Below are 19023 nucleotides of genomic sequence, written 5' to 3'. Positions count from 1 at the left end.
TTGTCTGTACTATGTCCGCCGAGGTGTCCCGTTATTCACAATTAACGAACGAGCCGGAGGCAGAGAACTCCCGACGCGCAGCACCCGAGTTTGTGGGCTAACTAGTAAACAGCATCAGTAAAGTGCATCAATCGGGAATTCCCTAAATGAAGGAAGTGGGTGCTTTACTTATTGATCCGGATCAAAGAGACAATAGCTTACAAAGTGGTGTTTTTGTAACTTCAGTGTAGATGATTGTGATTCACTGCAACTTCAGCAATGTAGGATACCTCCTTACCTTCGAAAAATAGCTCCATAGGCTACAGCTGAAGCCCAGTCTGCCTCAGTGAGAATCCTAAATGTTGTCTGTGTTCAGTCTTCGATCCTGATTGGCTGCATTCGTGCTAACTAACAAATCAGACGGTGTAGTGGGCGGGACAATGCTCTCGACCACAGAGTAGCAAATGCAGGGAGTGAGAGACGTTTTACAGACAAAATAGCGTGTTTAATTTTTTATCCATTTCAATATCGGCTTATCGGTGGAAAAAATGACCGATACCGATTATTATAAAAATGCTAAATATCGGCCCTAAAAATCGGCCAGGCCGATAATTGGTCGACCCCTACTTGGTGCCCTTCTTTCAATATTCTGCTTTGCGTCCTACTAATAGCGATTTTTATTTAGCCTATGGCCTGTCAAAATAATCTTAGCATTCACAGCGCAAATTAATTTAGTCTTTTACGCAGTGGAGAAAGTGACAGCGCAAGAAAGAAAGTGCGTCTAAATTCACCTATTCTTCTCAGTTGAACTACTCGCGAAGTAACCTACTCATCACACAGACATCACAAGTATCACATGAAAGAGCTTTTTCTCAGCTTTTAAACGATGTATGACTCTAATTACTGTGGTTAACGGTTCGCGAGGAAAGTAAATAATATAATTCAATTTAATCATAAATTCTACTGAAGTTTTTCGTCCATCTACCTACCCATTCCTCTCGGTGCAATACTTCACGAACCTTTCGTTTAACACATGACAAACCATATATCAGAATAAACAGCAGACCTTACCGAACACAAAGGTGTAAAGCAGTCCCCTGTACAGTTAGCCATTCCAGAGTAATCCAGTTTTGAATTTGCAGTAAATTTCGACATGCATGGATGTCTCCAAATTTGGGCTTTAAGTTTTACAATGTGTTCAAATTGTTCCACATGATTTCATAACGGGCCAAGTACAAAATAAATGTTACAAATATCGCCTAGATATCGGTAAATCAGAGGACAGCTGACTAAGAGTTTGTGAAAGTAGATCACAAAATGCTAAGCATGCATCTGCTATTGAGTTTCTTAAAGCTGAACTGTGCTTAAATTGTTCAATACATGATTTCATAACAGGCCAAATATAAAATAAATGTTAAATATAGCCTAGATATCTGTAAATATTAGATGATCAGATGATTTGCAGTTTTATGTCTATGTCATGTTTCATGTTTTTGTAATGATTCATACAGTGATGCAGGTCTACTGCAGTGAATAGGCTATACAACTTTGATAATTTTTATAGCCTATGTGGCCTTTGTGCCCTCCACCAAATATGCCCAACTGAAGGCCAAGTGGCCTTGCCCCCAGAATGGTGAAATTCCAAGCCTGGTCTCACTCATTGGATCCAAATAACAGTAATAGCAACCTCCAAGTCATAGTAGGGTAAGTTAAGCGATAAGCACATAGCCAAATAAACATGAAAAACTGAACGTGATACTTTTTGAAACTATTTCAGCTTGTGTAGGCCTATCAGTGCTTTCTGAACATATTGAACACACTTTTAAAAATACCGTGATAATACCGAAAACCGTGATAATTTTGGTCACTATAACCGTGAGGTTAAATTTTCATACCGTTACATCCCTAATACTTATACTTTTAGTCTAAAAGCAGCTTGCTGCTTTGGTGTGGCACTTTTGTCCCTTTTTGGCAATAGAATGCTCAATGGAATGCTCAATAGAATGCCCAATGGAATGCTCAATGGAATGCTCAATAGAATGCTCAATGGAATGCTCAATAGAATGCCCAATGGAATGCTCAATAGAATGCTCCGAGAGCTCCTTTCCTCTTCGAATGGTGTTCTATCCAGCACCACAGAACTATATGGGTCTACTTATCTATCCCTCACAGACCAAAATTAGGCCTAATTGCCTCAAAAATATACTTATCTGCCCCACAGACCAAAGGTAGGCCCATGTGCCTAAAATAAATATCTGTTTCCTACCTATCCTACATCCTATCTATATACTTATATAGGTGTAAATAGCCATTTTTATTGGCTTGTTTAGTGACTAGCTTATTTCCTTTGTACAACAGCGTCAGACTATTCTTCAATATTTCCATTAAAAAGAGATTCTATAACATTCTAAGATGCCCAAGTCTTAAATATACAAAAGATAGCATAGTGAACACATCTGTGTTCTATGGTGAGAACATCTCCTGGACAAATAAGAGAGCAGTTCCTTTGATTATGTTCCACTTCATGATCATTTAGCAACAGTACCTGAGGTGCAGAGCATGCGACGGAACACAGTACCTGAGGTGTAGAACATGTGACGGAACACAGTACATGAGGTGCAGAACATGCGACGGAACACAGTACCTGAGGTGTAGAACATGTGACGGAACACAGTACCTGAGGTGTAGAACATGTGATGGAACACAGTAGTACTTGAGGTGTAGAACATTTGATGGAACACAGTAGTACCTGAGGTGTAGAACATGTGACGGAATGCCACTCTCACTGGACAGTCTGGCTTTCAGCTTGACAAGCGTGTCGCACGCAAGGTCCACTTGTATTTCATAGAAACCCTGAGAAACATGGACGAAAATAACAAACCTCTACTACCACCACACTATCACTGCAGTGTGATCAGTTCAGCACTCACTGAACCACACACCAGTCAGTCTGATAAGCATCAAGTTACCACACTGACCACAGACACCAGTCAGTCTGATAAGCATCAAGGCTACGTCTACACGAAACCGCCGGGTGAATTTTCTCTTAACGCTTTCACACCTTTAACCTTTAACGACACCGGTAAAGAAAAAACTCGCGTGCACACACAGAGGTGTAACCGGCTAAATGTGCTGTAGTGCATATGCCAGACCAGTCGATGGCGCCGGTCGTGCAGAAGCTCATGTTTAATTTGCGTGAATTGCGTAGAAGAAAACATTGTTGAAACAGTCGCATGAAATAAGGAGACTACAGACAATTCGGTTTTCAATTCAACTGTCAAACGAATAAATTTCATTTTATGTGACTGCTATGTGAAATTTCAAATGCCTAGCCTACGCATTGCATTAGGTCTGAGCACCACTGGAGAAAACACTAACATGCAGTAAGCTAATGTTCAACTAAGTTAAGCTAACGTGTGCTTCTAACTTAGCCACAAAAGGCTGATAGGCTACATTGTGCACATAAATCAGAACAGGGGAAAGAAAAAACATTTTAATGATAAATAAATGGTTTGGTTTGTTTTGACAAGCAGCGTCTCAGGTTGAGTCATGGAGGTATTATATATAACTGGAGAGAGTGACTAAGTCCCGCCCTCCATACAAATGAATGGTGGAGGCTAGGCTAGTAAATCCGGCCAATTCATAGTCAACGCCATATTGAACACTGGGGTTCGGATCCAGCGCCAGTCGGCTCTGACCATGCGCCAAGTTACAAAGCTGGAAATGACGCATGGACCAACGTCAACTTTTATTGGATATTCTGTAAAAAGAGAGTCGTCCTCCAGTAAGAGGGTGGCGATAATGCACATAAAGTCCTTGCCTCATAACAAGAAGAAGAAAAAGTTGCTCGGGAACGCGCATGGAGTCCGAGTGGAGTCGCCCTGAAGCGCAACTTAATTTCATTGGATAACACGGCGGCTCTAACTAAGAGCGGTCTGCCTGCTGTCCTGCTGCAAATATGCCTTCGAACATGACGTGAAATATCCGTAGTCGAACTATAAATAAACTATTCGGTTTTTAGTGCCAAGTGTAGCGCATTTTTACAGTCTATGATTATTTTATTTTTTAAATTTTATTGTTTGCCATCTCATAGCGGGTGCTCTAAACGTATTCTAGCGTTGGCCCATGACCAAATCAAGCCAATAGCCAGTAGCCACAATAATGACTGGAGCCAGAGCCCTCAATAGCCACCCTGTTTTGAAAATAATATTGAAGATATTCAATATTATTGAAGATAGTATTGAAGATAACGCACAGAACGGTCAGCCTGAGCGGACAATTACGTCCCCAACTCATCTAAAATGTGGTGTCTTTACTTTGAGTTGTAGGCTACACCGCAGATGGTAAAGTAATGGTTAAAGAGAATGTTGTCTGCGGACTCAGCAAAAAACAGTTTACTTACGCATCCACGACATCCAATCTTCGCGCTCACCTGTGGAGTTACCATCCAAATGAGGCAGCGGTGTCAGAGGCACAGTAGACGGCCAGAGCATCGCCAGGCGTCCAACATCGTATGATTGCATACTTTCCGTAAATCCTAAATTATGTCCAGGGTCTGCTATTTACTTAGGCTGCAAAGCACAGGTATTTATTTGAGGTAGGCTTATTCGAGGCAGACCTTTATTTCTTACATTGTACGTTATTGTGAGACATGCGTTGTTTGGAGCGGCATAGGCTATCAAACGCAGACGATTTTCGGTTTTGGTATGGGATTTAATTTACTTTTTGACTTTTATTATATAGTTAAATGTTGAGACTGATGGGCATTTAAATCTAGAGGGTATTTGATGATCACTGTAAAATTTTGTGTAGTTGTATAAGTGTTGGAATTTCCAGCTGTTTATTGCGAGACAAGGCCTTTCCTTCATTCATTGAACGTGCGCTGTGCTCTAATAGAAAGCATAGCGAAGTAGCCTAAATTGAGTTTTTTTTTAATTATGCATGGTTTACTTTTTATTAAATTCGTAGGCTGGAATGCCTCGCGGCAATAATTGTAGTATGTAGTAGCCTAGTGCTTCAGCCTCTGGCAAGCTCCAAAGGGGGCGGCTATAAGTTGAGAGCAGGGCATGAAATTGGCACCCGCCCACACGCCAAATGCGGGTAACTTTTGTGATTGGCGGGTGAAACTGTCAATCTACCTGCCACGTTGGCGGGTAGCCAATAAGACAACACAACACTGAGCAAGGAGATGCACTGTCGGGATTGCCGTAGGAAATGTACTCTTTACTCCGCTACATTTTCAATTGCCTTTCGTTACGAGAACAAGTTTATTATTGGAGAAAGTATCTCAAGAAAGAAAAGAGCACCTCTCCCCCGGTACACAATGGCGTGGGATCTTCAGAAAGCATTGCTACGTTTCCCCGCGATTATAATAGTGATGGCTGGCCTATGTAGCCTACTACACAGAAGTAGATGTTCTATAACGTTATAGCTAACGCATAGCTTACAGTTAACGAATGACGTCCTGCCAGTTGCTGCATCTTCTGGTGAGGCTGCCAGAGTGCCAACGAGACTAGAGGTATGGCATGACACGGAAACTTCCACATACCGTATATTAATTTCTGGCCAACATCGTTCAACAATCACATTGGACAAGGAAAGTAGGCCTACAACTTAATTTACAAGCAAAGCAAATGCACTGGAAATCGAGCATACAAGTTAGAAAAAGCCTAGCATTAATTTATGTAGCCTCAATGTTGCAGGACATGACATGAAACGGTCGGCTGAGAAAACAGAAAGCCTGCTCTGTCGCTCTACCCGAGTGGATTATAGCCTAAATATTAGGTCTACCCATAATATAGCCATTGTTTTTAGGTTACATTGTCTGTATGGTGAAGTTATAACCAGACTTCTAGCAATGCAAAGCAGAAGAATCAGCTGCAATGTATTGGAAGACTGCTTTTCATATACATAGCCACGTAATGTTTATTCTGGCTATGACAAAGTATATTAAATAAAATATATTTGAATTGGGCTTTTAAAATATGTTTGACTATATGATTAGCCTACAGAGGAGGAGAAAAGCAAATAGGCATAAAGGATACTTTTGTATCCCTTTAAAGGTCCATCAAAAATATAAAAATGTAGGCCTACAAAAAAGTAACTTGTTAGGCCTACTTGAGTAATTTATTAACAAAGTACTTTTTTACTTTTACTTGAATACTGTAATGTGTATTCTGTACAAGATCAAGAACCTTTCTTATGCATTTTCTGAGTCGTTCACCTTTATTTTGGGCACAAAATAATTTTGGCTGGTAAAAAACCACTGTGGCAGGTGGATTTCAAAATTCACCTGCCACAGTGGCTGGTGGCCAAAAAAGTTAACTTCAGGCCCTGGTTGAGAGCAACGTGTTGAAGACCCATGGTGTAACGAGACAAGGTCTTTATGCCGCTGTTGTGTAATTTATTGTCTTTAATCATGTTTAGGCTATGTTTGTTCGGGACAAACAACAACGAAATAAGATCAATACAATTTAATTTATTTGTTTATTTGTCATATGATGGATAAACAACCATAATATGCACGTCTTCTCATAGGATCCTCAAGAAATACGCACTGAATAACGTTTGGCTGTAGCCGCCGGATAGGTACCCGCCCACCAACATGTACGCGCATGAGAGCTCGTGCCCAACACGGATTTTCGTGCATGGAGCTGGTTCCAAATGCTCCATGCAGCGCCATATTTGAAAATGGCGTATGCTAACATGCCGAAGCTAATCTGCACGCTCTTGACAATCTGGGTTGAGTGCCGTGGCTGAGTTGAGAGGTGGGGCAGCATGTATGTCGTCATAAAGTTGCCGGCTTCGCACCTACAGGCGTCTACACGGCGAAAGTTAGCCGGCGGTTTCAAAAATTCCCACTTCGGAAGCCTGTTTCAAAAACTATCGGATTCAGTCTCCTAAACTGCCGGCGTCGTGTACACACAAGTGTAACCGTTAACAAAACCTCACCGGTTTCACAAAAACCGGCGTTGTGCAAACGGCCCAAGGGATCAATAAAGTATATTTAAGTTACCACACTGACCACAGACACCAGTCAGTCTGACCACAGTCCCCATAGGACTTTTGGTTATCCAAAATGCATGCTGACAATCAAATGCTTACTGTCTATGAACCCCTTTGTGTAGAAGCATAATCTTGGTCTCAAATGAAAGGTGAAACACTTTGAAGTGTCATGCTTGCATTTGAATTGTACTTCAGGGGTTTTGATATGGAATGACTACACTAAATATGGAATAATTACACAAAAATATAAGTCTTTGCCATTTCTATTTCAATTCAATTGGTGTGTATCAGATGTCATATACATCTGTACAACTAATATTGGATAAAATAACATGATTATTCAATTCCTATGGATTCCTATGAATATTTCCAGACCCAGTATGCTATATCTAGCATGTAAGGATACACACTGCAGCTAGAAGGTAGGGAAGCTCCAAAGGCGGAGGAGGGAGAGGGGGACATAGTAAGATTAATCTGACAACGTAAAGCACTAGACAGATTGTACATGACAAAAGTTGTGTGTGTGTGTGTGTGTGTGTGGGTGTATGCGTGTGTGTGTGTGTATGTGTGTGTGTGTGTGTGTGTGTGTGTGTGTGTGTGTCGGCCTGTTGACTGACCCTCAGCATGATGTGGCAGCGGACCGTGTGTGTGTGTGTGCGTGCGTGCGTGCATGCGTGCGTGCGTGCGTGTACGTGTGTGTGCGCGTGCGTGACGGCCTGTTGACTGACCCTCAGCATGATGTGGCAGCCGACCCTGTGTGTGTGTGTGCGCGTGTGTGTGTGTGTATGTGGGTGGGTGTGTGCGTGTGACGGCCTGTTGACTGACCCTCAGCATGATGTGGCAGCGGACCATGTGTGTGTGTGTGTGTGCGTGTGTGTGACGGCCTGTTTACTGACCCTCAGCATGATGTGGCAGCGGACCGTGTGTGTGTGTGTGTGTGTGCGTGTGTGTCGGCCTGTTGACTGACCCTCAGCATGACGTGGCAGCGGACCGTGTGGTCTCCGACGTCCCCCTCCTCTCTCAATGCGGGGTTCTGGGGCGGCGACCTCACGTTCTCCTTTGGGGTGAAGATGGCGTACAGCTCGCTTCTATTTTCAATATGGCGCTCGCTCAGGGACCCTGGGGAGGCACCACAGACCAGACAACACAACTTCACACAATACTTTCTCACAGATACTACCATGCACACGTGTGTGTGTGTGTGTGTGTGTGTGTGTGTGTGTGTGTGTGTGTGTGTGTGTTTGTGCATTTGAAGGGGTGTGGGTGTGCGAAAGCGAGTCTCTTTGAATTTGTTTGTGTTTGCATGTGTGTGTGTGTGTGTACATGTTTGCATGTTCGCATGGATATGCGTGTGTGTGAGAGACAATTTGTGAGAGCGAGTGTGAGTGTGAGTGTGTGTGTGTGTGTGTGTGTGTGTGTACATGTTTGCATGGATGTGTGTGTGTGTGAGAGAGACAATGTGTGAGAGCGAGTGTGAGAGTGTGTGTGTGAGTGTGTGTGTGTGTACATGTTTGCATGGATATGTGTGTGTGTGTGAGAGAGACACAGTGTGAGAGAGAGAGTGAGTGTGTGTGTGTGTGTGTGTGCGTGTGTGTGTACATATTTGCATGGATATGTGTGTGTGTGAGAGAGACAATGTGTGAGAGAGAGAGTGAGTGTGTGTGTGAGTGTGTGTGTGTGTACATGTTTGCATGGATATGTGTGTGTGTGAGAGACAATGTTTGAGAGAGAGAGTGAGTGTGTGTGTGTGTGTGTGTGTGTGTGTGTGTGTGTGTGTGTGTGTGTGTGTGTGTGTGTGTTCTTCTGACTCACATGTGTTGAAGAAGGGGTCATCACTCAGAGGCATGCCTTCATCAGTGAACAGGCACACCGCCATGTTATGACCAATGCCTTCCTTCTGACCAATCCTGAACAGGACGTCCTCCACCGAGTTCTGTCCAGGATCCAAGCCTGGGCGTAAACAAACATGTAAACAACTGTTTACAAACAGCAACCTCCATTTTCAGAGCAGAGGCCCGTGTCCATCATTACGGGGCCTGTGTGTGTGTGTGTGTGTGTGTTTGTGTGTGTGTGTGTGTGTGTGTGTACATGTTTGCGTGTGTGTTTCCATCATTACAGGGCCTGCTGGGTCTGCCAATTACACACACACTGCTGTTTTTCTAAAACAACAACACCCACCTCATCACTCTGGGAATATATTTCTAAAACAGGCCTAGTGCCAGCATCAATATTACGATCGACTTGCCAGTGACTTCTCTTTTCCCTGCACATTTAGGGAACGTGTAGAGCAGGCAGTAGGCATCCGCTGGTTTCGCCTCGTCCATCTTGTAGGCATCCGCTGGTTTGGCCTCCTCCATCTTGTAGGCATCTGCTGGCTTGGCTTCCTCCATCTTGTAGGCATCTGCTGGCTTGGCTTCCTCCATCTTATGGGGGAAAGGAACGTCCTCTGGTCCGAGTTTACGGATAAACACCTGCATGTTCCTGAAGCGGTTCCTCTCCACCTGAGTTAGAGCTGGACACAGTGGAAACAGAGAAAAACAGAGAGAGGGAGGGAGAGAAACAGAGAGAGGGAGGGAGAGAAACAGAGGGGGAGTTAGAGGGAGAAGGGAGAGAGAGAAAGCACAAAGTAAAAAAAAAACTTTTATTATCTATGTAAATGTATATTATTATCTATGTAAATGTATATTATTGTCGATGTAAATGTATATTATTATGGTTATGGTTATGGGATTTGGCAGACACTTTTGTCCAAAGCGACTTACAAATAAAAACAATACAATAGTTAAAATTAAAAGTGAACAACAGTTTTAAAAAGTTGGTAAGACTACATTAGAATAAATAGCCTAATGAATAAAATAATAAAATAAACATATACTATAATATAATTTCACTTCTGTTGACGTTCAAACAAGACAGAGAGCTAGCTAGTTTTCTTCAGTGGAAAGTTACAGAGCTTATAATTCAGAGATGGAGTTTGATTCAGTGGAAAGTTACAGAGCTTGGGTTTCTTGTACAGAGCTGGTGCTTCTTAAACTGAAAGGGAGTGGTGTTTTGACTGAGATACAGTATGAGCTATGGGAAGCCTAGCACCTGGCATTCAGTGATAGGAGTGTGGAACCCAAGCACCTCTGGAATGTTTTAGAGGAACAGAAGAACTCTCTCCACTCTCACTAACTTCAACTGACACTCATGAATAAGTATATACTCTTTTGATCCTGTGAGGGAAATTTGGTTTCTGCATTTATCCCAATCCATGAATTAGTGAAACACACTCAGCACACAGTGAACACACAGTGAGGTGAAGCACACACTAATCCTGGCGCAGTGAGCTGCCTGCAACAACAGCGGCGCTCGGGGAGCAGTGAGGGGTTAGGTGCCTTGCTCAAGGGCACTTCAGCCGTGCCTACTGGTCAGGGTTCGAACCAGCAACCCTCCGGTTACAAGTCCGAAGTGCTAACCAGTAGGCCACGGCTGCCCCAAACAGTTGTTGTCCTGACGTTGTTTACTCACACATGTTTGTAAGATCCTGGTCAGTGACGCTGTCCAGGAGGTCCCTCTCATCCTCCACCCCCAGGCTGGCCAAGGCCCCGTAGTGCTGCAGGAGTCTGTGCTTCTCCAGGAGGACACGCACGCTGTCCATCTGGGAGTTAACACAGCAAATGCATTTTCTGACATCTCAGATGTGGTGTCAACACACACACACACAGCATTTTTTGACATCTCAGATGTGGTGTCCACACACACACTGCATTTTTTGACATCTCAGATGTGGTGTCCACACACACACAGCATTTTTTGACATCTCAGATGTGCTGTCCACTTGCCAGAAACAGGGGCAAGGGCTGTTCAAACCACGCACAAGCACGCACGCACGCACAAACCCACCCCATCCACCAGGCTGTCACCACTAGCACTAGCTCTGTGGTGATCACCTGTTCTGAGACGATCACCTGCCTTTGCAACTGCCCACATTCTCAAAGGGACTCTCTAGACACCAATCACAAGATGTTAATCTAGGCCTAAAAACACTAGCTGCTGATTTGACACCAATCACAAGATGTTAATCTAGGCCTAAAAACACCAGCTGCTGATTTGACACCAATCACAAGATGTTAATCTAGGCCTAGAAACACTAGCTGCTGATTTGGTATCTACTTCCTGCTTGTTTCACGTGCCTTGAATGTGTGTTCTGTGTCAGAGGAGCGTCTGAGGCGCGCTTACATTGTCTCTATTGGCCCCAGCGTATGCAGTCGGGCTATTTGATGACCCTTCAGCTGATGACTGAAGACTGGGGGTATTCCTGATGTCGCTCTTGCAATCGCCTCTAGACGCCACAGACATCACATGAAAGAGAGAGGAATGACAACAGGATTCTTTTCAGTACCAAAATAATGCCATATAATTTAAACAGATATATAATCAACAATAATTTACACAAATGACCATTTACTGCTTTATACAATAGAGAATTTCCATGACTTTTACATGATTTTTTGACAAATTTCCATGACTTAATATTCCCTAAAACATCAACTAGCCTACAAAAATAGAATTCCATTCTTTCGAAACAGTCCTTGGGAAATTTGAATTAAAATTAAAAATTACCTATGTATTTCTAATGCATACAAAATGTAGGCCAACACTGACAAACCAGTAGGCACATAAGGCTATATTTCAGCCCTACATTATATTAAGCAAAGTTGTGCATTAAACTTTATGTGATCGCCTACTGTAGACAAATATCCTCCACACATTGAAATCCTGATTAATGTAATAGTCTGATCATTTACTAATCAGCTCTTCTTAACTCTGTCGGTTCATCATGACCACGTAATTGCGTGTTTAATTCACGCAGTTTGTAGCGCCGCACACACATGCTAGTAATATGGGCTGTAGCCTCCCAGTAGGCTATCGCGAACGCAAAAGGCCATCCAGCTGCAAACCTGCGCCTACATTATTTGTTGGCACACTCGTTACTGACATGCTGACAGCAACACATCCACGTTTCTGAATCTTCACAAAATTGACTCTGCAACAGTGAAAGGGATTATTTCAATGCCAACAACGTGGAATGGGCTACAACGTGTGCATGACATGACATCGACTGAAATATTTTCGGTCCTTGCATGACTAAACAACGGATTAAAAGGCAAATGCACCAAACGTAAGCTGACAATTATAAAATAAAAAAAAACTTTTATTTATCCAAGTAAAGCTAGACGTGATTAAATTAATAGATCTATTTTCCTGGCATAGCACATATCGTAGGCCTACAACGTCGAATTTAAAAATGCAACCGAGGCTTTCCGCCCTCTCCCTACTCCCTTCCACTGTTTGTTTGTGTGTTCTACGGCAATGGATAAAGCGAGTCCAATGCGTAGAGGGAGGGCAGAGTAGGCTAAGTAAGACCTTTCAGAAAAGGCCGATCTCTGGTCTCTGCGCGACAGACACAAGGAAAAATGCGACATGATCTGCAGACACGCGATATATGTCTCAGTTGAATTGCAATGGGTCACGCAAATTTCCATGACTTTTCCCAAACTATTGGGGTGTTTTTGTTTTCCAAAACTTTTCCAGGCCTGGAAATTTCCATTTTCAAATTCCATAACTTTCCCAAGTTTTTTTTCTCAAAACGTACGAACCCTGTTTTATGACAATTAGCTCCACGTTCACAATATTGTTTGTATTTTAAGTTTTTCTATAACGTCGTGACATGAAAATGATCTTTGACCATTTAGTTTAATCTTGTCTTTATCGGAGAACACCAGTTTACACACTTACACAACATGGACATTTCGAGTTGCTGCTTTCCATTCGCAGCTTAAGCATTTAAGCACAAAGTCGACACGCTACGGCCCTCCTCATGTGTAAAAGCGTAAACGTTAACCAAAACATATCAAAACAATGATTCATACATATTACAGTGATCACTGATATAGCCGTAGGTATCTATCTCACCAGCTGGAGAGAGAAGTTTCTTGGCAGGTGGGCATTCCTCATTTGGAGTGGAAGACGCGGCTTCGGATCTTTTCATTCCTCCTGAGGCAAAGAACGTGATTAGGAAGGAGTGGTTTACAGATGCTGTTTTCGCCGTGGCTTAGCACGCTACATGTCATGAGCGTGTAACCTCCTCACTAACTAGCTGGAGACCTCCTGCAAAATGTTCTAAGTTATTATGAAGGGAAACTTTTTAAAACGAGTTTAACAACGTTTTAAAAGAAATATTACAGTGCACATTTCATGTTGAAATTCTTTTTTTTTTTTAAGACACGCTATTAGCCTTCCAGCTAGCCTGTGACTTCACCACTAGTCACATGGAGAGGACGCAAACTTGGTCTTATTATCACAAACTTCAATTCCCGTAATGACGAAAATGAAGTACCCTACATTAATACATTATGCTTTATTACGCTTGGATCACTCGGTTTAGTTGATATGGCGACGTTGCCTACCTTGACTTGACCAGCAAACCTTTATTACATTGAATCCTTCAGTCACGTTGTTGCTGCTTTGCCCCAGCGGAAATGTGTGGCACCACAAGAGGCAGCTGAGACACGATGGGTGAGAGTCGAGATGCATGCATGCATGCATCCAATCAGAATAAAAACACATTTTAAATAAAGTTAACTGAGAATTTGTTTCTTTTTAATGCAAATGCTGATTTGGAATATTTTTAATGCAAATGTTACCTAGCTTGTGTTTCAGTGGGGATTTGTTATGCCTTGTTCGAGACAACTCGAAAATCGCGTTGGTATTATGTAATATTGCTAGGGATGGGCAGAACGAGGCTTTGTGAAACAACGAAACGTTCGAAGCAATTGCGCCGGAATGTGTCGAGGTTTCGAAACAATCCGACACCCATAACTCTATGTTAGCAAAACTAGCCACTAGATGTCACCATCACATTTTGACCGTGAAGCACAACTGCTTCAGACGAAGAATATAAATAGCCAACATGGAACGCAAGATTTCGTCCACAGCCACGTGGTTGAGTGGTTAACACATTTGCATTCGCGTGCGGTGTTCGATTCCCTGCTGGTGCTTAGAAATTTCAGACTATATGCCTTCAATAACTAGAATATTTTTATATCTGCCAGTTAGATGTTTTGTTATTTCAGTTTCATAGTACTGTAACGATTTGAAAGCGAACCACACAGTTGTGCAATCAAAAGGTTTATTCACTGGGAACGAGAGCAGTGACACAGACAGATTTAGACCCAGAACACAATACACACGGGGCAGGTCAAGCAGACACACACTACACACATACAGGGGAGGTCGCAGCCCCCCACACAAAAAGGATCACACACGAGGGAGAACTAAAAGGGAAACATGTCACACTAAAGACGCTAACTTTACACTTAAAACTAAGGAGAATAACGACATAAACCCCCCAAATGTTCGCTCTCGTATCCCAGGATCCCCTGCGCGGGAGAACGCGAACACTGTCTTTTGCGCCGACGTTACACAGCTCCCCCAACAAGCCATTGCCGTCCTCGGCAATGCCCACGAGGTAGCCACATGCTAACGTCGGCGCGCGTCGCCCGCCACTCAGTTCAGTGCGAAAGTTCCGCCAACTCACGTGGGGTGCACGCGCCGCAGGAGCTCACTCAACGGGGCGCCACGCTGCTAGCAATCCAGTTCGGGCGTGCTAGCAGCCACGTGGCCGACCCGCTCGTCACCAGCTCCCTCTCAGCAGCCGCCCTCAGGCTGCACTTTCCGCGGCGTGTCACCACGGCACTCCTCCTCTCCAGACGGGGCCCTAGGTGGCCTTACAACCGTCGACACTGTCCCAAGCACCGGGGTTCGGGGGGGCCAGATGAAGCTGCGCCAACGCCACTCCGCCGAGTCGTCGACCAGGACAGACAGGCACCGACTCCGCAGCAACCGGACCGCGCTGAGCTCTCCCGCTGCAGCTACCGTCTTCGGCGTCCCTCCTCGTGTTGCCATCTCGCAGAGCCGTACTGCTCTGTTCCCGGCCCGTTCCACTCCTTCGCGGCCTCGGCGAAGGCACGACCCCCGAGATGGTCGTGCTATCGAACTCCACACACAAACTTTTTTCAAAAGGCGCCGGCCAACAGGCCAACTAGAACTAGCGCCTAGCACTGCACGGTGCCCCTCACACGCACCCAAAAGTTAAAACACACAAAAACAGTCACACTCTAGAGGGCCTTTCTGACGAAGCTGCCCCACCGTCGTGAGTTCGCTGCCCTCAGCGGCTCCGCCAACCGTCCATCGTCTAGGAACCTCTTCCTCGCCGCACTCCCTCGGCTCTGCTCACGCGCCGCGGCTCGCCGTGGAGTCCGCACCCAGGCCAGCGTCGTCTTCTCCGCGACCGCTTCTTCCGGCCAGATCTCCTCCCATGGCAGCAGGCAGGTCCCGGTAACAGCTCCTCTCCTCCGGCGGCAGTCACGATAGAAGGCCTCGAGCTTTTTAGTAGCCCTGACAAGGGCTCTCTCTGGATCCTCTTGCGTGGGCCTCCACCCAGTGATGAGGTCTCCCGCTCCCAGCTTCTCCCGCTGAGTGGAGGCCATGTTCGAAAGTCGCTTCTGACACCAATGTAACGATTTGAAAGCGAACCACACAGTTGTGCAATCAAAAGGTTTATTCACTGGGAACGAGAGCAGTGACACAGACAGATTTAGACCCAGAACACAATACACACGGGGCAGGTCAAGAAGACACACACTACACACATACAGGGGAGGTCGCAGCCCCCCACACAAAAAGGATCACACACGAGGGAGAACTAAAAGGGAAACATGTCACACTAAAGACGCTAACTTTACACTTAAAACTAAGGAGAATAACGACATAAACCCCCCAAATGTTCGCTCTCGTATCCCAGGATCCCCTGCGCGGGAGAACGCGAACACTGTCTTTTGCGCCGACGTTACAGTACATTATCCTTTGGAATATGCTGGAGAGGAAAATGCTACAATGGTTTTAAAATGTAGGCTATGCTTATGGCCCAGGGTTTTTTTTGGGAACATGTTGTAGGGAAATAAAGGATACATGTGAAGCAGGTTAGACTAAACAGGTACAACATGGGAAAAATAAACAACACATTTTTTGTATGTCAACATACATTTTTATTTAGGAATAACAGTTGTTCTGCCGTCTTGGCATTTAATCTGTTTCTTGTTTTTGAATAAACCTCCCCAGCCTTGGAAAAAATTATTTCACAAGGCACACTTGTTGCTGGCATGCACAAATATTTTTTGGCCATCACAGTTAGGTTTGGATAAACCACTCTCCTCTCATGCCAGTATTTCAAAGGGTCAGCTGTTCTTGAAATAAAGGCATCAGTCATATATTTTTTTACTTCTGCTACTATCTAAATATTAACGTCACTAGACTATATCTATCTAAACTATCGCTCACTGTCTGTCTCTAGCCTGTCAACTAATCTATATCACTAACCTATCAATCACAAGAATGCACTATAAATCGCTATCTCTATATGTCTCTATGTCGCTATATCTCTCAAAATCTCTCTCCTCACAAAAAACCCACAAAGATAGGATGTGTTTGAATGACTTTTAAGCATTCTGGGACTTTGTAATTTAGATCAAACAGGTGTTTACTCGGGTAATTGGCTCGCGCGGTAAGGCTGTGCACCTGTCCAAACCAAATTGAAACACCACGAAGCCTCACTAACCTAGCGTTCATGGGCTTCGGCAAAACCTTTCTCCGAGTGAAAACATCATAATTCCGCGTCATTCACGTCACTTAATGTGTGAGTCAGAGGTCGGAAACTGGGGCTAGATTTTGCTAACAGAGTTGCCCAGTTAGGGGCTCGTCATCACTTTTGTCGTCACGTTGTAGTCCATGTGGCCTTTCATGTCCAACAGTTTTAATGTGAACTTGGGAATTTGCCGTTTTTGTCACTTGAAAGCTGCATATCATTCTTTCACGAGCATCTTACACTATATTTTAAGCAAATACAGTTGTTTGTTTAGGATTAGTGAGTGTATGTTTTAACCTTTGTTGTGGCATCCGTGTTTGTCATTCGCTAGGAGAGGCAAAGAAAATACACACTGTTGCTTGTTATATTTTTTGAAGTCACGTAAGTCTTCTAAAAAGCCTTTCAACTATGTCAATGACGTCATTCATTAGCACAATGCTAGCGTGATATGGGCAACAACGACCCAACCTGTAAGAAATGAAAAGGACATAACTACTCGTTCATTCAACTTTAGATCTAAAATATATATTGAACTTGCATAAACTACAATAAAATCTACGATTCTTCCACGACAAGCAGGTGAAAGAGATGCATTTAGCCGTCTAGCTCCATAGACCCCCATTCAACCTGCACTCGCCTGCGATCACCCCCAGTGGAATTCTAATGGAACTGCAACCAACTTCGATGCAATGGGGCTTAATAGGAAGTGCCAAGGCTCTCCGTAGACGGGCTCTGGTATAACGCAGTCCTGGTTACTGGGCCACAACCACACTCAGAACACGGAAGCAACGTGGATTTTACGTGCCTACGTCTACGTGAAATACATTGTGATTGGCCCATAATTGAGCAGAAACGTAAACACGCCGCACGCTGCATGTGGAGAAAGGTAGGGAAAGTTAACTTACTTTGTCGTCCGCCAAATAAAATAATAGTTCGAGGTTTTTTTTTTTTTTCGATTAAAATATGCTCATATTGATTAATACCCTTTATTCATGAGTTCAAAGTCTAGATAGGCCGATCTTTGTGCAATTTCAACCCAATTGAAAGCGAAATTAGCCTGCAAGTAAGTTTAAGTAGGCTACCAACAACAACATGTGGTAGCCTATCCTAATTAGCTTAATACATTATTGTTCACGTTATGGTTTAATTGTCAAAAGTAGTGCCCTGTGTGCTACGATTCCAGCTAAACCTTTTACAATTATGTGTTATGTTTGGCTTTTACAGTTATGTGTCATGTTTGGCATTACATCAGTCATATTGCTAGCCTATTTGTTTAAATATTTTGGGTCTTCCTGTACAAACAAATATCTGCATTCAAAGGACAAAAACGACCAGGCCTACTGCCATTTTTCTGAAGTAGAATGCAGTACACTAACATTTCAGTAAATATTGCATTACTACGTAGTGCAATGAAGTTTTTTCCTTGTCCAAAGTAGGCTACTGTATTTTCCTGCATTTGAACTGCACATATTCTTCCAAAACTGCAGTGTTGACAGTTGGTTTTATATTTTTTGTATTGTAATATTTGAATATTTACACACTGTTACACCTTAATTGTGCTTCATCCAGCCAAAACACAATCTGTGGAGCCTGGCCCTGAAGAAGAGAAGCACAAACTGAAACGGACACTGCCACATGCCAAAAGGTTGTAAGACAATGTGATGGAATAAAAAAAACAAGCGTTTTTATCTTTTAACATTTGATTGTGATTTCATCCTGGCATATGGTTTTATTAGGCCTATGCACACAGAAGGGTGGAATATAGCTTATTATAGCTTAAATCACACCTACACACTGCAAGCATTCCAAAAATATATAATTTAGGCCACCTTCATCGATCCATCCTTCTACAATACCCTAAAAAGTACCCGCGCTCAAAATAATGCGTCACTCTGAACTGTGATTTCATCCTGGCACATGGTTTTATTAAGCACACAGGTGGTATATAGCTTATTATAGCTTAAATCACACCTACACACTGCAAGCATTCCAAAAATATATAATTTAGGCCACCTTCATCGATCCATCCTTCTACAATACCCTAAAAAGTACCCGCGCTCAAAATAATGCGTCACTCTGAACTGTGATTTCATCCTGGCACATGGTTTTATTAAGCACACAGAAGGGTGGATTATAGCTTATTATAACTTAAATCACACCTACACACTGCAAGCATTCCAAAAATATATAATTTAGGCCACCTTCATCGATCCATCCTTCTATAATACCCTAAAAAGTACCCGCGCTCAAAATAATGCGTCACTCTGAACTGTGATTTCATCCTGGCACGTGGTTTTATTAAGCACACAGAAGGGTGGAATATAGCTTATTATAGCTTAAATCACACCTAC

The 19023-nt window shown here is 43.4% G+C and overlaps 1 protein-coding gene across 1 annotated transcript in view; it reads right to left on the bottom strand.

Annotated features, from left to right (window-relative positions):
- LOC143138681 (uncharacterized) overlaps positions 1 to 13004 on the bottom strand; it is a 42821-nt gene extending 29817 nt beyond the window's left edge. The window contains exons 1-7 of the mRNA XM_076299101.1: positions 12943 to 13004; positions 11206 to 11306; positions 10495 to 10624; positions 9230 to 9496; positions 8797 to 8934; positions 7952 to 8103; positions 2729 to 2832 (exon numbers count right to left, since the gene is read on the bottom strand). Of these exons, the coding sequence (XP_076155216.1) occupies positions 2729 to 2832; positions 7952 to 8103; positions 8797 to 8934; positions 9230 to 9496; positions 10495 to 10624 (791 nt within the window). The 5' untranslated portion in view covers positions 11206 to 11306; positions 12943 to 13004. The remainder of the gene's footprint in view (positions 1 to 2728; positions 2833 to 7951; positions 8104 to 8796; positions 8935 to 9229; positions 9497 to 10494; positions 10625 to 11205; positions 11307 to 12942) is intronic.
- Positions 13005 to 19023: the final 6019 nt, after the last annotated feature.

This window comes from Alosa pseudoharengus, unplaced genomic scaffold (genome assembly GCF_046254945.1).
Source record: "Alosa pseudoharengus isolate Yale_2024_CS ecotype anadromous, Long Island Sound unplaced genomic scaffold, YU_APseudo_1.1 YU_APseudo_1.1_scf_21, whole genome shotgun sequence".
NCBI lineage: Eukaryota > Metazoa > Chordata > Actinopteri > Clupeiformes > Clupeidae > Alosa > Alosa pseudoharengus.
Note: the sequence above shows the minus strand (reverse complement) of the source record. Positions and strands in the feature narration are given on the sequence as shown.